The sequence below is a fragment of the Mustela putorius genome, unplaced genomic scaffold (genome assembly GCF_011764305.1).
Source record: "Mustela putorius furo isolate JIRA1106 unplaced genomic scaffold, ASM1176430v1.1 tig00000551_pilon_pilon_pilon, whole genome shotgun sequence".
Classification (NCBI taxonomy): domain Eukaryota; kingdom Metazoa; phylum Chordata; class Mammalia; order Carnivora; family Mustelidae; genus Mustela; species Mustela putorius.
In genome coordinates, this window is record NW_025421412.1 from 12,497,054 (window position 1) to 12,513,111 (window position 16,058).

Consider the following 16,058-nt stretch of genomic DNA (forward strand, 5'->3'; position numbering starts at 1 on the left):
AAGGATACAAACGTTCTGGATTTTCCTAACATTCCTCCTTTGCCCCTTGTGGATATCCCTTTCCTGATTTCCTATTAATGGGTCTTAAGTTCTCCCTTTAATTCCACAACGTGGGTGCCCTAACTTCCAGGCCTATTCCAGTAGCACAGGAAATCAAAGAAGGATCCTAGAGCTCTGGTCCTGAGTGGGTGACCCGCATTTCAGAGTCCAGGGTGGGTGACAAGACCTCCAGGAACCTCTGTGCTCTTCTCCCTCTCGTTTGGCCTATCTTGCCCACCCATGTACGCTGGAAGGACAGACAGAAACAGCTCAAAGGGAACACAAGGCACCCGCGGGACTTACATGTGATTGTGGTGAAACTCCACGATTTTGTCTTCTAGTGCGTCTTGCTGAGGTATGTACTTGTTTTTTGCTAAATGCTCTCTGTCCGAGGCTTCATCAAAATCCCCAATCTCAGCTACCAAGGAACAGAGAAAGAAAACCCAGCCATACAGGATTAATACTTCACAACTTGTTGCATCCCCCCGTGGAACATTCCAGAACTAGCAAAGCAGAAGGCAGTGGAGAAGGCGACCCCAGCCTGTGGGTATGGGTCAGGGCCGGACATCAACACAACTTCCCGTGAGCATGTATTTAACAACTGTGCCAACATGCCGGGATGGTTTCCCCTCTTTCTCATCTCTACCAGCTGCAAAGAAGACTGCATTATCCATCCGTCTTCCTCCATCCTCGTTCCTGGTTCATTCTTTCCTCCCCACCCAACTAGGACCACTTCTGTTCTAGGCGGTAAATTCTACACATGTGGATTTCAGGACCTCATGACTTCTAAAAGAACCCCAGAATTTCAGGACTTTACAAAAGCAACTTTGAAACTCTTATATATAATAATTACTGGTCCAAACCCCAAATGTTTTCTCATGCAGAGAAAAGCCAATGGTAAATATAGCTACACACACGTGATCTCATTTGGTAAAACAAAACAAAGTATATTAAGTTTCTTATAGTCCTAGCGTCAGAAATGACTGGTCAAGCTGCAGATTCTTACGAATTTTTCATCTACAAAGAAGAGGAGGCACATTTTCTCACATTACCTCTATATTGTCCCCAAATGGCCATGGTCTGGAAAGCTACAGGACAGACCTTTGAAAGAATGATTGTACCTTAACATCACTAGTGCAGCTCAGTTTATACCAATCTAATACCTCTGGGACAGCCTCGTTTTTTGATTTGAATCCTGATTCATATCATAGGATTCAAATAATAAGTTGAATAAAAAGTAGCCTAATGACCAGAGCCCTGGTGTTTCTGAGTAAAAGCTAGTGAAATCTACTGGTCATTCTATCATGTGAAGCAGCTTGTCCCACTCTGGCCAACGACCGTCCAGTAACCAGGCAGGACGCGGCCGATATGTTCCTATAAATCGCACCCACTGAGAACATTTGCTCTGCACAATACCGGGCCAACTTATCTGGCTCCAGCTATGCCAGGGGAAGAACTGATCATTCTCAAGCCCTTCCTGCTGCGGGGGACACATCAGTAGCATTCCTTCCTGAGTCTGGGAGATCTTCAGTAAGGCCCACATAGAAAGAATGAGAAGAGAAGCACAGGCTCTAGAAATACCTCCTTTTAGGCGTGTTTATGAACCACTAGGAATGACACTTGTTCCAAACCTTTGGGAATCTTGTTACCTGGGCAGATATCCAAATGGGTTGATTTTACGAGACTACTCTGGAAACTACGGAAATTTTAAAATGAGATGACAGCACAATTTCCTTCATCCTCATGCTTATATACGTGACATCCCTATCTTCCCGAAGCACAACATCTATATTCCATTTCAAGTAACTTCTGCCTTAGCCAAGAGGGGGAAAAAATGCCCAGCTGGGTTGTCAATAAGCCTTAGAGTGAGCACAGTCTAATTTATCCTCTGCCTAGATTAAGAAGGTAAAAATACCCAGTTTCAAGCATCACCAGGGTTCAGCCCAGCTTCATGTGTCTTGGGGTTTACTGAACTCCGGAGAACGGAATATAAGATGCGCCATTGTTGACAGTTTTAGGTCTTAAAGCTAATGGGCCATATTCGATAATGGATATTAAGTTCAAGAACAGGACAGAACAAGCTTAGTTTATTTGGATGCCATCTGTCCAAGCTTCTCCTCCAAGTCAAATGAGATTATCAAACAACTGCGTACTAGTCCTTAAAAAAAGGGGGGGCCCGGCGGACAGTCAGCTGAGCGTGCAACTCTTGGTGTCGGCTCAGGTCACAATCTCAGGGTCCTGAGATCAAGCTCTACACTCAGAATGGAGTCTGCTTGAGATTCTCTCTCTCACTTTTCCCTGCCCCCTCCGCTGTCTCGTTCTAGCTCAAATTAAAAAATCTTAAAAAAAAAAAAAAAAGAAAGTTGGGAGCCTAGGTGGCTCAGTCATTAAGCGACTGCCTTCGGCTCAGGTCATGATCTGGGAGCTGGGGGTCCTGGGTTCGAGTTCCCATCGCGCTCCCTGCTCAGCAGGAAGCCTGCTTCTCCCTCTTCCACTACCCCTGCTGTGTTCCCTCTCTTGCTGCCTCTCTCTCTGTCAAATAAAAAAAAAAAAAAAAAAGGAAGGAAAGAGTAGACAGATACCGAGCACAGAATTCACAGGCCAATGCTGGGCGTGGTGGGTACGCCCATACAGCTTGAGGAGTATGGTCCTCAACCCACTGGAACTCGGGCTCGCAGCAAAATAACACAAAGGCATCGTTACCGTGTTTGGGGGCTGTGATTACTTCCCCGCATCCATCGGATCGCAGGGGGCTCCAACAGGACCTCTGGAGGAAACAAATGCCACTTACACTGTACGATGTGTGAGATGAGGAGGGCCGCGCTCGTGTCATTACAGGTCAGCCTGCCCTGAGCCAGGTCCTGCTTCACCTGCAGAGCGAACAAGTACCTGTGGACACAAACACACCCGTCCGGCGTCACACACTTTCTGGCTGACGGCACGCACGGGGGGCGGGAGGGGGGTTCGGTGTCAAAGTCAGGCTCAGGTGCACATGGTGAGGAGCTGGAGAGAGGTAAACAGAGCAAGGAAAAGAGAGCCTGCGTCGTCCAGCATGAATGCCCGGGGCCGATGACGGCAATGTCAACACTCATCCGTCACTAGAAGGACCAGGAGACATGCTAGAACCTTCTCATGTGAGGACAAATACATTTTATTCTTTGGCTCTACCTCTCCATTTAAAAACCTAAGACTATCTTATGCCACTCTCTAAATAATTTTTGCAGGGTGTAACAAAAGTTTATGTTTTTTCCCCACAGATCAAATGTATGAAAAAAATAACTTTAAGGATCAGAGAATAACAGTAGGTCATTATCAAGGATAGAGAGAACTCTTTTGCCAACTGACTTGGAAAGATATGAGTGTTTTTTGTGTGTGTGTGTGTGTGTGTGTGTGTGTGTGTAGTGTAACAGTCACTTAGATTCTCCCAAAAGCCTCAGTTACCAATCTATAAAAATTCATTTTACAGTTATTTTTATATTGCAGAATAAAGCAAGGAAACATTTTTGGTGGAAGAAAAAAGAGGTATTTATAGATCAAAGATATTACGTAAAAACAGTGCAGTGTAAAAACTGATTTGAAAAAAAAAAATCAACAGGAACACCTACATATTTTTAGGAAGATATTTGCTAGTTTTGCCCTAGAGGTGCTACCTCAGTAGCAAATCTTGGCAGTTGGATTCTGGCAGTCTGCAGTTACTGGAAGGTCACAGAGGAAGGTCCATGGAGAAATGACAGGTTCCAGGTATGGGGTAGGTATGAGTCTGGAGTATCTAGTGAAGTCAGAAAGCAAGGCGGCTTGGAAATATAAATGGGTTGTATTAAAAAGGCAAAAGAGGGGCCCCTGGGTGGCTCAGTTGGTTGAGTGTCCGACTCTTGGTTTCAGCTCAGGTCATGATCAAAGGGTTGTGAGATCAAGTCCCAGGTTAGGCTCTGCACTCAGTGGGGAGTCTGCTTGAGATCCTCTTTTTCTCCCCTCTCTCTTAAGTAAATCTTTAATAAAGGGGGGGGGGCAAAGAAACATCCTGAAGGGGTGTCCACCTGCCAATGCTGTGGCAACTTGAGTATCAATTACAATAATTAAAGTGAATCAAAACACATGGATTTGATAAAAATTCCTGAGTCCATTTCAGTATTCAAAGAGAAAGCAGGAAAAACATAGGAATTTGAGAATGAGGGAGGCAACGTATGGGATCAGGAAGGTCCCCTTCCCGCCGCACCTTGCGACAAAGTCTGAAGTGAGGGAGAGCTCCTAAATTTTCTAAATGCATCACCACTGGAGGAAACTATGAAAGCAATTCTTGGTAACCTGAGGCAAGAAATGGAGCATGGACTCTGCATCTCCAACAAGAGCGGCATTTCAGGATATTTGGAAAATCCAAGTAGAGGAGGCAAAGTTCCTTCTGGAAGTATGCCGACTAATTACCGCAAGAATCCTCCTTCCACAATCTCTAAAACATTACAGACTCTGGCAAGGGCTGTTAATCCGCGTTAAAACCATCCAGGAGCAGGGCGCCTGGGTGGCTCAGTTGTTTAAGCCTCTGCCTTCAGCTCAGATCATGATCTCAGGGTCCTGGGATCGAGCCCCACATCGGGCTCTCTGCTCAGCGGGGAGCCTGCTTCCCCCTCTCTCTCTGCCTGCCTCTCTGCCTACTTGTGATCTCTATCAAATAAATAAATAAAAATCTTAAAAAAAAAAAAAACCATCCAGGAGGGCGCCTGGGTGGCTCAGTGGGTTAGGCCGTTGCCTTTGGCTCAGGTCATGATCTGAGGGTCCTGGGATCGAGTCCTGCATCGGGCTCTCTGCTCCCTCTCTCTCTCTCTCTCTCTCTCTCTCTGCCTGCCTCTTTCCCTACTTCTTGTGATCTCTCTGTCAAATAAATAAATAAAATCTTTAAAAAAAAAAAAAAAAAAAAAAAAAAAAAAAAAAAAAAAAACCATCCAGGAGATTGAATGTTTGCCTGGAGACAAAGTAGCATGACTTCACTTCGCAGTGGCGAGATCAGAACACCCCCACCCTAATTCAATGATGAATCTTGGCGCTGTTAATGAAACGGGAAACACACAGCATCACTTCTGATGAATTCTGGCCCCAAATGTCCAACCAGTACCCATCAAGCCTATTGAATGACCTTTCAGTTTTCTAGAAAAGCAGAGGATGGAGGAAAAAGCTAAATGGCACCACGAGGATGAAATCTGACAAATTAAGGAGGCGCGGCATTCTACCATGTACTGGGTCCAGTTTCTTCAACAAGGTGGTATCACGGTGGGGGTGGGGGGGGAGACTCTGCTGGATCAAATAAGGTCCAAAGGACATAACCAAGTGCAGCTCTGGTCCTACATGAATCTCCTTTCAGATGAGCAGACAAAAATGACATTTACGGGACAGATGGGGAAATCTTAGCATGGCCATGGTAGTAGGAGAAATGAAAAGTACATATGGAAAAATCAGAAAGGATATCACACTAATGTATTACCTAATGCTCACCCCTGGGCCACCGGAATACAGTATTTTACCTTCTTATTCTTGCTTATCTGCATGTTCTAACTTTCTACACTGTACACCTGTGATTTTTTTTAATAATGACAGGTTATTTTTAATTAAAAAAAGGGGGGGCTTTTAATAAGATCAACCATAGAGGTTGCCATAAGAAATAATTGAAGTAACGCATGGAAAGCTCATGGCTAGAACAAACACATTCAATAAAAGTTAGCAATTTTTCCCTTATACATGAAAAACTAGAGGTGCCCGGCTGGCTCAGGCAGTGGAGCACGTGACTCTTGATGTCAGGGTCATGACTTCAAGTCCCGTGTTGGGGGTACAGCTTACTTAGTAAAATTTAATAAAAAAGAAAGAGAGAGAGAAAGAGAAAAGAAAAATGAATCCCCTTTAAGTTGCTTAGGAAATTCCATTTCTAAGAACTAAAAACAACTACAGAGGCAATTTTGGAACAAGCTCTCCCAAAAAACCCAAATCGAAAAAAACCTCCCAATCCGCCAGCGGGTAATAGTTGACCTTTACACAGTGCCCCCCCCCCGACATTTATTCCTGCTCTCCTGTTCCCGGTCTCTGGGAAGTTAAAGGGAAGAAACGCAGAGACTATAAAAGACAAGACAAGAGGCAGCACAATCTGGCTTTCTGGATTAGGCAGGAGATATGCTATTTTGAACCTACACTTCTCAGACCAGCAGGCTTTAATTCTCTCTCTGGTTAAATTTTTAAACAAGTCGAGGACCTAAAAGCATTCCGTTCTGAGTAGTTGGCCATCTCCCAGTTCAAACATGAGGTCTGGAATCTGCAGAGAAATTTTCAGGGACAGATGAATGGTCAGAGTCTAACAGGCGTTGGGGACCTTTGGTGACGTCTCCTGCAGGCTCCCAGGCAGCGCTGGCTTCTGGAAGCTCACACGTTCAGGCATTCTGGGGGCTGTAGGAAGAACCTGTCACTCCTTACTCTAGTCATATTTAGTCTCCCTGTTCTGAGGTCCTTGTAACATGAGAACAGTCTTCCTGGGCCCTGACAGTTAACTTCATGACCGCTGTCCATCAGGGCTAACTTCGGGGATTCACCAACGCCTTTCGTACTTATAAATTAAGGAACTGCCATCAAATTCACAGGAGCTAAAGGCTGAGTCAGCTCAAAAGACACAAAATAAAACAAGACCAGTCAATGATGGACACTCAAAGTGCTAGGAACAGAGCGAGTCCTTGGCAGCAGCCTGGGCATCTGAAGAAGGGCATGACGGTGGCCGGAACTCATCAGGAGGACTTCTGGGGACAGTAAGTGTAGCAAATCACACCAACCAGAGGCCCTACTTTGAACACGTCTATCTTAACTTATTTCGTTCGGGAGGTCTTCACTGTTCTTTCCTTATTCAGCGGAAAGTAATTTACAACTTCTCCGCCGGTCTCAGGTGACACCTGAGCAGGCCTTGAAGGGCAGCAAGTTTGGACGGATCTCACCACCTCTAAGAAGAGCACAGCCAAGAGGAAACCGGATCCGAACGGAGACAGGACGCCCTGAGCAAAGCGTGCCGAGAGGCATGTGGGCTCATCGAGACGGTCTTGGGAGCTCTGTGGTGAGGAAACCTGGTAACCTCTATCCCAAAGACCGCTCCCTGCCGCAGTGTTTCAAATCCACACCTGCTTTTCCCCTTCTAGAGGCCACGACCCTGGTGGCAACAGAACACAGCGCCACGGAAAGTGCGGTTCAATAAATAGAAAGGAATTCGGCCCCTTGGTTAACAGCAAAGTGCAATTTAATCTTCTATCTACAGACACGGGAAGCTGAAACCTATTCCAGAGGCCCCGAGAATTAACTGTAGAGCTAGAGTCACTCAGAGTCTGCTAAACTGCAGACCTGCCTCTGTGGCCCTCTTGTCCCCCAGTCCCTCGGCTAAAGTGCCGCCCACACAGAGCTTCCCCTAAACCTTCCCTCACTCCCTCTCTGCTGCAGAAAAGTCCCGGGGACCTCAAGAGGCCCATCATTAAACTTCTGCTTACACAGGAACTTGAGAATGAGGGAGGCAACATATTGGATCAGGAAGGTCCCCTTCCCGCTGCACCTTTCAACAAAGTCCAAAGCAACGGAGAGCTCCTAAATTTCCTATCAATTATCTTCACCCTTGCACCGAAAGGAGTCTATAGAAAAGATGTTTTAAATGTGGTTAACACTGGGAGCCGGAAAGCAAAGACAACAAAACCCAAAAGCTGCCCCATTCGGCTGAGCCTGTGTCACCTGAGGAATTTATCAGATCGGACACAGCGGTGCATGGAATTTTCTAGCAAAAACCACCATGGGAGGAAACTACAAACCTCTAGAGACCATGATTTGTAAACACTGAAAAGGTGCAGAAAACTCAAAGCAAATTAGAACAGGAGGGAGAAAAACAAGGCTTCATGCCACCAACTTCCCAAGGAGGACAGAGGTACAGCGACAAACAGGAGGCAAAGGCACACTGCCCTGTGACAGCTGGACTCGCCTTCACATTGAGGTTGATATTCTGAGCTCCGAGCAATGAATGTTCCAATCAAAGGAAACCCAGCCCAGACGCAGAGACCCAGCAGGCCCAGCAATGACGGCACCGGAAGCCTCTGCTGTTGTTGGCCCATCCTGTGCCTCTGGACATCGCAGTCCAGCTGCCTCTCCTCCATGGGGGCTGTTCTAGAAAACCACGCATACCTCCCAGAAGGCTGAGGGCTCCTGTAATTCCTGGCCAATTAATGGCTTCATCCATCTGAGGATTATCAGTGGAGGTAGCAACTTAGTAGCAACTCACTCAGAAAATGCAGAGGCATGGGAAGAGCCACCGCCTTCACCTGTTCCTGGAAGTCCACGTTCCTGCACCTGACACGGCAGCACGGCGTCTGGGTGGCCTCTCAAACAAAAGCCGGCAGAACCCAATCCCTGACTTTCCACCCCTCTGGAATCCCCCTGCTTCCCTCTGCTCCTTTTTTAAGTCAAAGTCTAAGCATAAGACAAAAGTCTAAGTTTTCTCCCCGCCCCTCAGTCTCTGCTGCCACCGGCCCCTCACCAGGATGGACGGACCCCATCTCCAGCACAGAGCCCAAACGCAACCACGCTTCTCCGTTTCCACTCCTGCCACCTCCTCGGGGACCACCAGTGGAGAGCAATGGCTTCCTCATGGAATTCCCAGCTCTCACCGTCTTGCGACACCCGCACGGCAGCTAGACTTTCAACCCTACCATCCAGCCAGCCTCTGTCCTGCCTCACTGCACGTCGCCCTGTCTTTTCCTGTCATGCCAGCCTTCTCTAGGGTACAACTGGCCCTTGAGGGTGATTAGGGGTACCAACCCCAGGCGCAGCCTCAAATCTGCATTTAACTTTTGACTTTCCCAAAACTCAACTACTGTTGACTGGAAGACTTACCAGTCAGAAACATAGCTAACACATATTTTGTAAGTTATATGTATTATACATTGTATTCTTATAAAAAAAAAAAAAGTAGGCTAGAGACAAGAAGTGTGAAGAAAATCCATTTGTGAAGAGAAAGTGCATGTAGTTCCGTGTTGTATTTATCACACTCTCATGCACTCACGCACGCGTGAGCCATCTGCACGTAAGTGGACGTGTGCAGCTCAAAGTCCCGTTCAAGGGTCCACTGTATTTGAACATCCGGAGCTTGTTGGTGCCTTGACCACCGCCAACCGTTCCTCCTACCTGGAAGGCTCTTCCTCCAAGGAGGACTGAAGGATTTTCATCACGTGCTCAGACACGTACCACTTCCTCAGACTGACCCATCTGAAGCTGTCACCTGGTCGTAACTGTCCATCCTATCATCCTTCCTCAGTTACCTACAGAGATCTTACCATTATCTGATATTTGTTCTTGTTCATTTAATCATTTTATCCGCTCCTATGAGAGTCAGGCTTGCCTTTTCACCACCATATTCCCAGAGCCTAGGACAACGCATACAGCGTCCACTTCCTAAGCACTGTTGATGGAATGCCTCCATTCCTTTGCTAAATGACGGTCAACCACCCAAGACATTGTGCTCCATACCAAGAGGAGGACAAGGAAGGGACACGCTTAGCCTAATCAGCAACAGCTTGAAAGCCATGTGTGGGAAGAATCTGGCTGGCCAGACTAGTAGGTCACTCATCCGGGCACTCTTGAAAGGGTGACACTTTGTCTTCAGGCATTCCCACCAGGCTCTGCTCTCCCCTAGCATATATCGTGTGTCTTCTGCAAGTTAAACAATGATGGCGATGATGTGATCATGCATGGCCTCCCTACGGGCTCCAGCCACCTCGTGCATAATCCTGCTTCTCCTCAAGACAACCCTGGCCAGGTGCCAGCAGAGTCGCACTGAACAGGGCAATGAGCAGAGGGACAGAGGGAGCATGGAAGCTGGCCAGTCACACAGGGACCAAGGGCAGGCCTGACTCCATACTCACACTTCTCCCACTTGGCCAGCTTTCAAAGAAACCGAGCATTGGCTCATGCCCACGCACCCATGGCAGCAACTAAAAGACACTGAGCTACCATCTTGGTTTCCCAGAGTCTGACTTCCCCAAACCATCCTGTGATGTGACACACAGAAGAAAGAACTAGGACCGGGAGAGGTCACAAGCCCAGTTCCCTTCACGGCTTAGCTTTCAAGAAACCAGGTTTTGAGGAAAACGTGGTGCTTTCTCTCTTGCCCTGTTTGTAGGCGGAGCTGGGAGCAAAGGGTTACACGGTGAAGGACAGCGCAGACGCCGGTCAGGGAAGCGCTGTGGACATGTGTCATCAGATGGCGGAGAACACGGACCTTCTATTCTCCTCGGCACCCCGTGGCAATAAATACCCAGTTTCCAAACCACTAACCTTGTGAGTTCTTCTTGGAGTTGTGTGTGGTCAGGTGGAAAGAATTTCACCACAAACTTGACAACAACATGCTTTGGCCCTAAAAGGCAGGGAGAAAAAGCAGGGAAGCATTTATTGATTTGTTTCAAGTGCAATTAAGGAAAAAGACTTCAGAGGGTATATCAGACACCAAATAACGAGTCTCATTCCAAGCTGCCAAGAGCACATCTGCTGACATCCGGGTCACTGAAGCGGCAGCTGAGGTACTAATTCCCACTCCCACGTCGCAGAGACACAGCTGCCTGTTCTAAAACAATGCTGTGACCTGACTGTGTGGTTCAGGTATTAACCTTTTCCTCTGAAGACTTAAACTGTACTCAGATTGTAAAAGCAGGCATTTGCCTTCAAAAATTTATCTAATTGGCTCTTTTAGTCCAAATGGAGGCCTTTGGGTAACTTGAGGGAAAAATGAAAATGTCAGTCGGTTTTAGGATTTAGGATTTTAAGCTCTCCACCAGGTAGAGCTGCTGATGGGCTCATCAAATATGTAGGAGCACCTACGGGCCAGGAGCTCCCCTGAGCTCTGGAGAGAAGACAAACAAGGCGCGGCCCAGCCCTCAGCCCTCAGCCGCAGCCCTCTCAACCGTCGTGCGGATGCGTTCGGGCAACATCAGAAAGCAGACCCGGGATGCGTGGACAGGGAGCGGATCAAGGAGATGGGAAACTCTTCAGAATTAAAACAGAACATCAAGTTAATTACAATAATTTATAACCTGAATCAGAGCTTGTTCTGATATATGTATCAAATTTCATATCTATCAGATATATATAAGCTTATATGAGCTTACAGACCAGAGCAGTCTTACAGGTTCTGCCCTTTGGAATGATAGCCACGAGTTTACTAAGGTCTATGAAACATAAGGAAATATAATGAAATCCAAATTTTAACAGCAGTTGTGCAAAAGCAGAAAACGTCTCTTTGCTCTACCTTTTGCTGTCACAAAAAATAATGTTGTATCATCATCTGTGATCACCCATTTAAGTTGAGGAAAAAAAACCCCAAAAGCGACGGAAGATGAAGATGTGGACAAGAGACACAAAATTAGGAGAAAAATGAGGCACAGAAATACTGAAGCCCAGGGACTCTGGGTCCCTTGTCCCTGACCACACTAACAACAAAAACCGTCGCCTGTCGAGGCTGGATCATAAAGTAACATGGCCAAATGGGGAAGACAGAAAGCCAGCCTGTCTCCTGTCCGCGGCGAATTCCGCAAGGCTACCAGATCCTTCTACAGCCTGAAACGAGGAAGATGCTGTCCCTCAATGCAGAAGGACAGCTCTGTCTCACACCCAACTAGTCACAGCCCACAGGGATCGGAGGAGAAGCCCCGCTCAGGGTGGACCCAAGGGCAACAGAGGGTATCTCCGGTCTGCATTTGGCAACATGCTAAAAGACGCTGTTCCACACCGAGCATTTCCCAGGAGTTACTGCAGGCACACAAGCCATCATTCTGGATGCTTCGCTACCTCCACCCACCAGGTCTGGGGGCTTCTCAGCAACAGGCTCCCCCACACCTCCCGCCCTCCATGCTCAGGTTCTGGCTAGCCGCCCCATAAACCCATAAACATTAAACAAACAATGGAGGTTTCATTTTCAGCATCAATAATTGCTTAATTTAAATGACAGAAGATCAACATCAATTTCAAACGCATAAGGGCCCTACAGACGCTGCGCGCCTGGTTATTACACCCACATACATTGTTAGAAGTGGCCCAGTGGGGTTTCTTAGTCAGACATTGAAATGATCGCAGCGAGGTGTCCTGGTGCTTCCTGTTCCACTAATGGAATCCGATTCTGTTTCTATCCTGGGACTTCTGCCCAGGCCGGGGATGCAGGGAGGGAGCATTTAGACTCTGAACTTGACCTCAAAACCAAGAGTGGGGGGCGGAGAGTGGAGGTGCTGTCCTGGTCTGAGTCTCAACAAGAAGGGAGAGAGAAAGCCTGCCTTCTTTCCTTACTCCTCCTTAATCTTCTCCAGCACACGATATAAATGCAAGCCAGACTCCCTTCAGTTCTGCTCGCCATTCAGAAAGCCACGAGTGCCCCAGACACTTATGGGCACCTCGTTGTTTCCACACAACACTTGCACTCTGATTTCCCAGGCTTTGGAGAGGCAGGACAGAAAACCTAACCCTAGTCTTTGGAATCCACCTTCCCCTTCAAAAGTGACAGTAACAAACACAGGCCTTGACCAAGGCAAGCTCAATTAGCCTGGGATGAGCAATATGCGTTAGCTATGAATCGAGATTGGATTTTCCAAGCAAGGTTTTGATGACCAAATTGTTAAATATTAAAATTGCAGAAGTGACATTTTAATTGCAGTTGGTTTAGTGGATGAGGACAGGAAATCACGGGGTTAAAAAAAAAACCAACCACCACCACCAAGAATCTGTGCCACCAGCTCGCTAAACGCAACAGGGCCAATGGTTGTCTAGAAAAGGAACTAGTCTGGCTTCACACTTAACATCACTGTTAAACACAGGGGAGATACTTACTTCTAATCTGCTTGACAATAGGTTTTAAGAGATCCAGCCACACCTACGAAAGAAAAAACAGATTGAGACAAATTCTCAATGGAAGAGCACAATATTTTGAGACTTGACTTGGAGCTGTTTAAAATTACCATATTTTTGAGTATTTGAGGCCGTCTGTTCCTGTTTGCTGCAGGATGGTGTATCTCCCATCACCTACCACTTGCATAGTATAGATCCAAATTTGCTGATATCATCCCTGAGCTTCGGAGTTGAAAACCTCTCCCAGCTGCCACGAGTGAACTAAGACTTCTTTGCCTCTCTTTGTACTCTTCTCTCACCGCTAGTTCCTCAGCAAACCCCGAGGCCCCACTGCACGTCTGGCTACAGGGGGAGTGAAAACACATGTTCCTTAATGAAACAAATACCCACGTGTTGTTCGCATTTACAGAACAGCACATCTTTGACGCATACGGGAAGGGAAGAAATAGGAAGGGAATGTATCTCTCTGCACCAGGCACTATCCAGAAGCTTCCAACCTCTCAAAACAAGGCCAGAAGGATTCAGGTTGCCTAGAAGAGGAACAGAGACTTGTAGACAAGAACTATCATTTGTCCAGACATCAGAGTAAGGACTGAAACCAGGCCTGTCCAGCTTCAAAGTCCAGAGTCTTTTCACACACAGGCAGGATAGGAGGCAAAATTAAGAGAGAGCAGCCAACTGCCCTTAAGGATAAAGCATCATTTAACCATATTATCTGATTTCACACGCTGCTTTTCTCTGAACTCCTTCTGAACTGGTGGTCATGTGGAAAGGGTTCTACTGAAGACATGGTTACTGTGCTTAACGTAAACAGGTTCTTACAAGTAAATATGAAAAACACAACACTCTTGAACGATCCAAAGAATTAACAGGTAACTGACAGAAGAAAAAAAAAAGTAACAATGGCTAACAGGGAAATTATTCAAATTCAGGAGCAATCCACACTACAAATGCAAGGCAGAAAAATCAAATACCAATTCCACCCACTAAATTTGCACCAGGATAGGAGTGTAGGTATCTGTGTATTCGCACCGTAATACCCCAGCTTGGCAGGGAAACCTGCAGTGTCTTAACGCTATTGGTGGAGAGATGAATTGGTATATTTCTGGAGACTAATTAGGTAATAATTATCTGAAGCCTTAAAAACCCCCACTCCTACATGTACTCTTCATCCAGTCATGGAACTTTGGGAAATTGTACAGTGATGCACGCAAAGATTTAGGTGAAATAAAAATGCTGTGATTAGCATTTCTGATGGTGAAAATTTTTTACAATAACACCAAATAAATAAGTAATCTCCAATAGGACACGTTATCACTCAGGCATTAAAAAGGATGTTCTTGTGGAATATTTAAGTATGTGGGAAAATGTGTTGGGGAGGTTGGAAGATGGATGATTTCCTGCCTTTCTCCATTATCTAAATCACCTTAAGTGAGCACTAAGAATTTTCACAATGGAAACACTAAAAATGTTAAATCTCTACTTATTCAGGTTACTCTTTCCCCATTCACCTTCTCCAATCAGTAATATTTCTTTAATTTTTTTTAAAATTTATTTATTTGACAGAGAGCAGAAGAGCACAAGCAGGCAGTGAAGCAGAGGGAGAAGCAGGCTCCCTCTGACGTGGGGCTCGATCCCAGGACCTTGGGATCATGACCTGAGCTGAAGGCAGTTGCTTAACCAACTGAGCCACCCAGGTGCCCCCAAGCAGTAATATTTCTTAATGAAATTCTCATTTCAGTATTTCCCATCCCCTACCACTCTCCTGTAAGGGGGACAAACAACATTAACAACAACGAAACAATGATATTAGGGGGATTTGGCTGGCTCAGCTGGAGGAGATGTGATTCTTGATCTCAGGATCGTGAGATCAAGCCCCAGGTTGTATGTAGAGATTAGTTACATAAATAAACTTGAAAATAAAATAATGGCATTACTTGCCATAGGTTTATCTCCACTGTGATAATTATAAACCTCAACCTTCAAACGTGAGAACATCAACATTTAAAACCGCAATCATCGTTTGCGAGACGTATTTTTTAAGATGCCTAACAGATGGAAAAGGTGCCAAATGTATTTCCATGGGATAAGAAACGGAGATTGAGACCATCAGTACCCAGAGTTGGAACTTAAAACCCTGTTCTTAACTTTTTTATTCATTTAACAAAATATTACCGCATCCCCATGTTAGGTTCTGGGAATCCAGTGATGAGACAAACTTAGCATGGTTCCTGCTTTATGGAACTGATGGTCTAGTGAGGAAGAGACAGGAACCAAACCCTTCCTGACAAAAGTGAAGTTGTGTGACAGAAACTGACTGAAGGGAGGGCAGAGGACTCCCAAGGGCTGGGATGGAGGTCTGACCAGGCATGGATGTGGGGGGGAACACGAGACCTGATGTGAACACAACATTGTTGAGGGAATGGGTCCCCGAAGATGACGTCGTGTGGAGATGTGAAGGGAATGCCACAGCCCCAGAGCAAGGCGGGTGGGTCAGGAAGGGGTCAGACTGCACCTCCCCCCCCCCCCCCGCCGCCGCCATGTTGCCATTCTTCATCCTTGTCCTCAGAGCAATATGAAGTCAGATTTAAGCACAGGGCTGACGACATCAGATGTGCTATCTTTAAAAAGATGAAGCTGGCAGTGTGAGGACAGAAGGGCCGGAGGAGATGTGGACTGGCCCACAGCAATCGTCTGGGCGAGAGGGAACACTATTCTGGAACAGGGGTGCAGAAGCAGGGATGGGGGCAAGTGGGCGGACTGAAGAAAAATTTAAGAGGTAAAATCAAAAGGGATTTACTGACGGACTGGATATGGTGGCTCAGGGAGGAGATGATGACCAAATCTATACCAGGATTTCCCCTGAGGGCCTCTGGATAGACGCTGGCGCCATTCACAAAGACAGGAGTACCGGAAGAGGGCCAGGATGGAGATTCTAGACTTTGATTTTATGAGGTGTCCTTGGATTTCATGAGCAAGAGACGGTATGGCAATGGTGGGGCGCACGTGTCTAGAGCCCAGAGGTGAAGCCCGGACCGGACATCTCACATTAGAAGTCGCCTCCACCCTGACTCCGTGGAGGGGAAGGCAGTCTCACCGAGTCCAGAGGATGAAATGCCATGACCCAAGATGGCGCCTCC

General features: G+C 46.6%; 1 protein-coding gene across 5 annotated transcripts in view; it reads right to left on the bottom strand.

Moving 5' to 3' along the window:
* The window catches only part of FARP1 (FERM, ARH/RhoGEF and pleckstrin domain protein 1), a 270,933-nt gene that overhangs the window by 66,284 nt on the left and 188,591 nt on the right, over window positions 1–16,058 (bottom strand). For all 5 annotated transcript variants that reach the window (XM_045081388.1, XM_045081389.1, XM_045081387.1 and 2 more), the window contains exons 4-7: window positions 12,901–12,943; window positions 10,366–10,444; window positions 2,831–2,928; window positions 343–457 (exon numbers count right to left, since the gene is read on the bottom strand). In XM_045081388.1, the coding sequence (XP_044937323.1) occupies window positions 343–457; window positions 2,831–2,928; window positions 10,366–10,444; window positions 12,901–12,943 (335 nt within the window). The remainder of the gene's footprint in view (window positions 1–342; window positions 458–2,830; window positions 2,929–10,365; window positions 10,445–12,900; window positions 12,944–16,058) is intronic.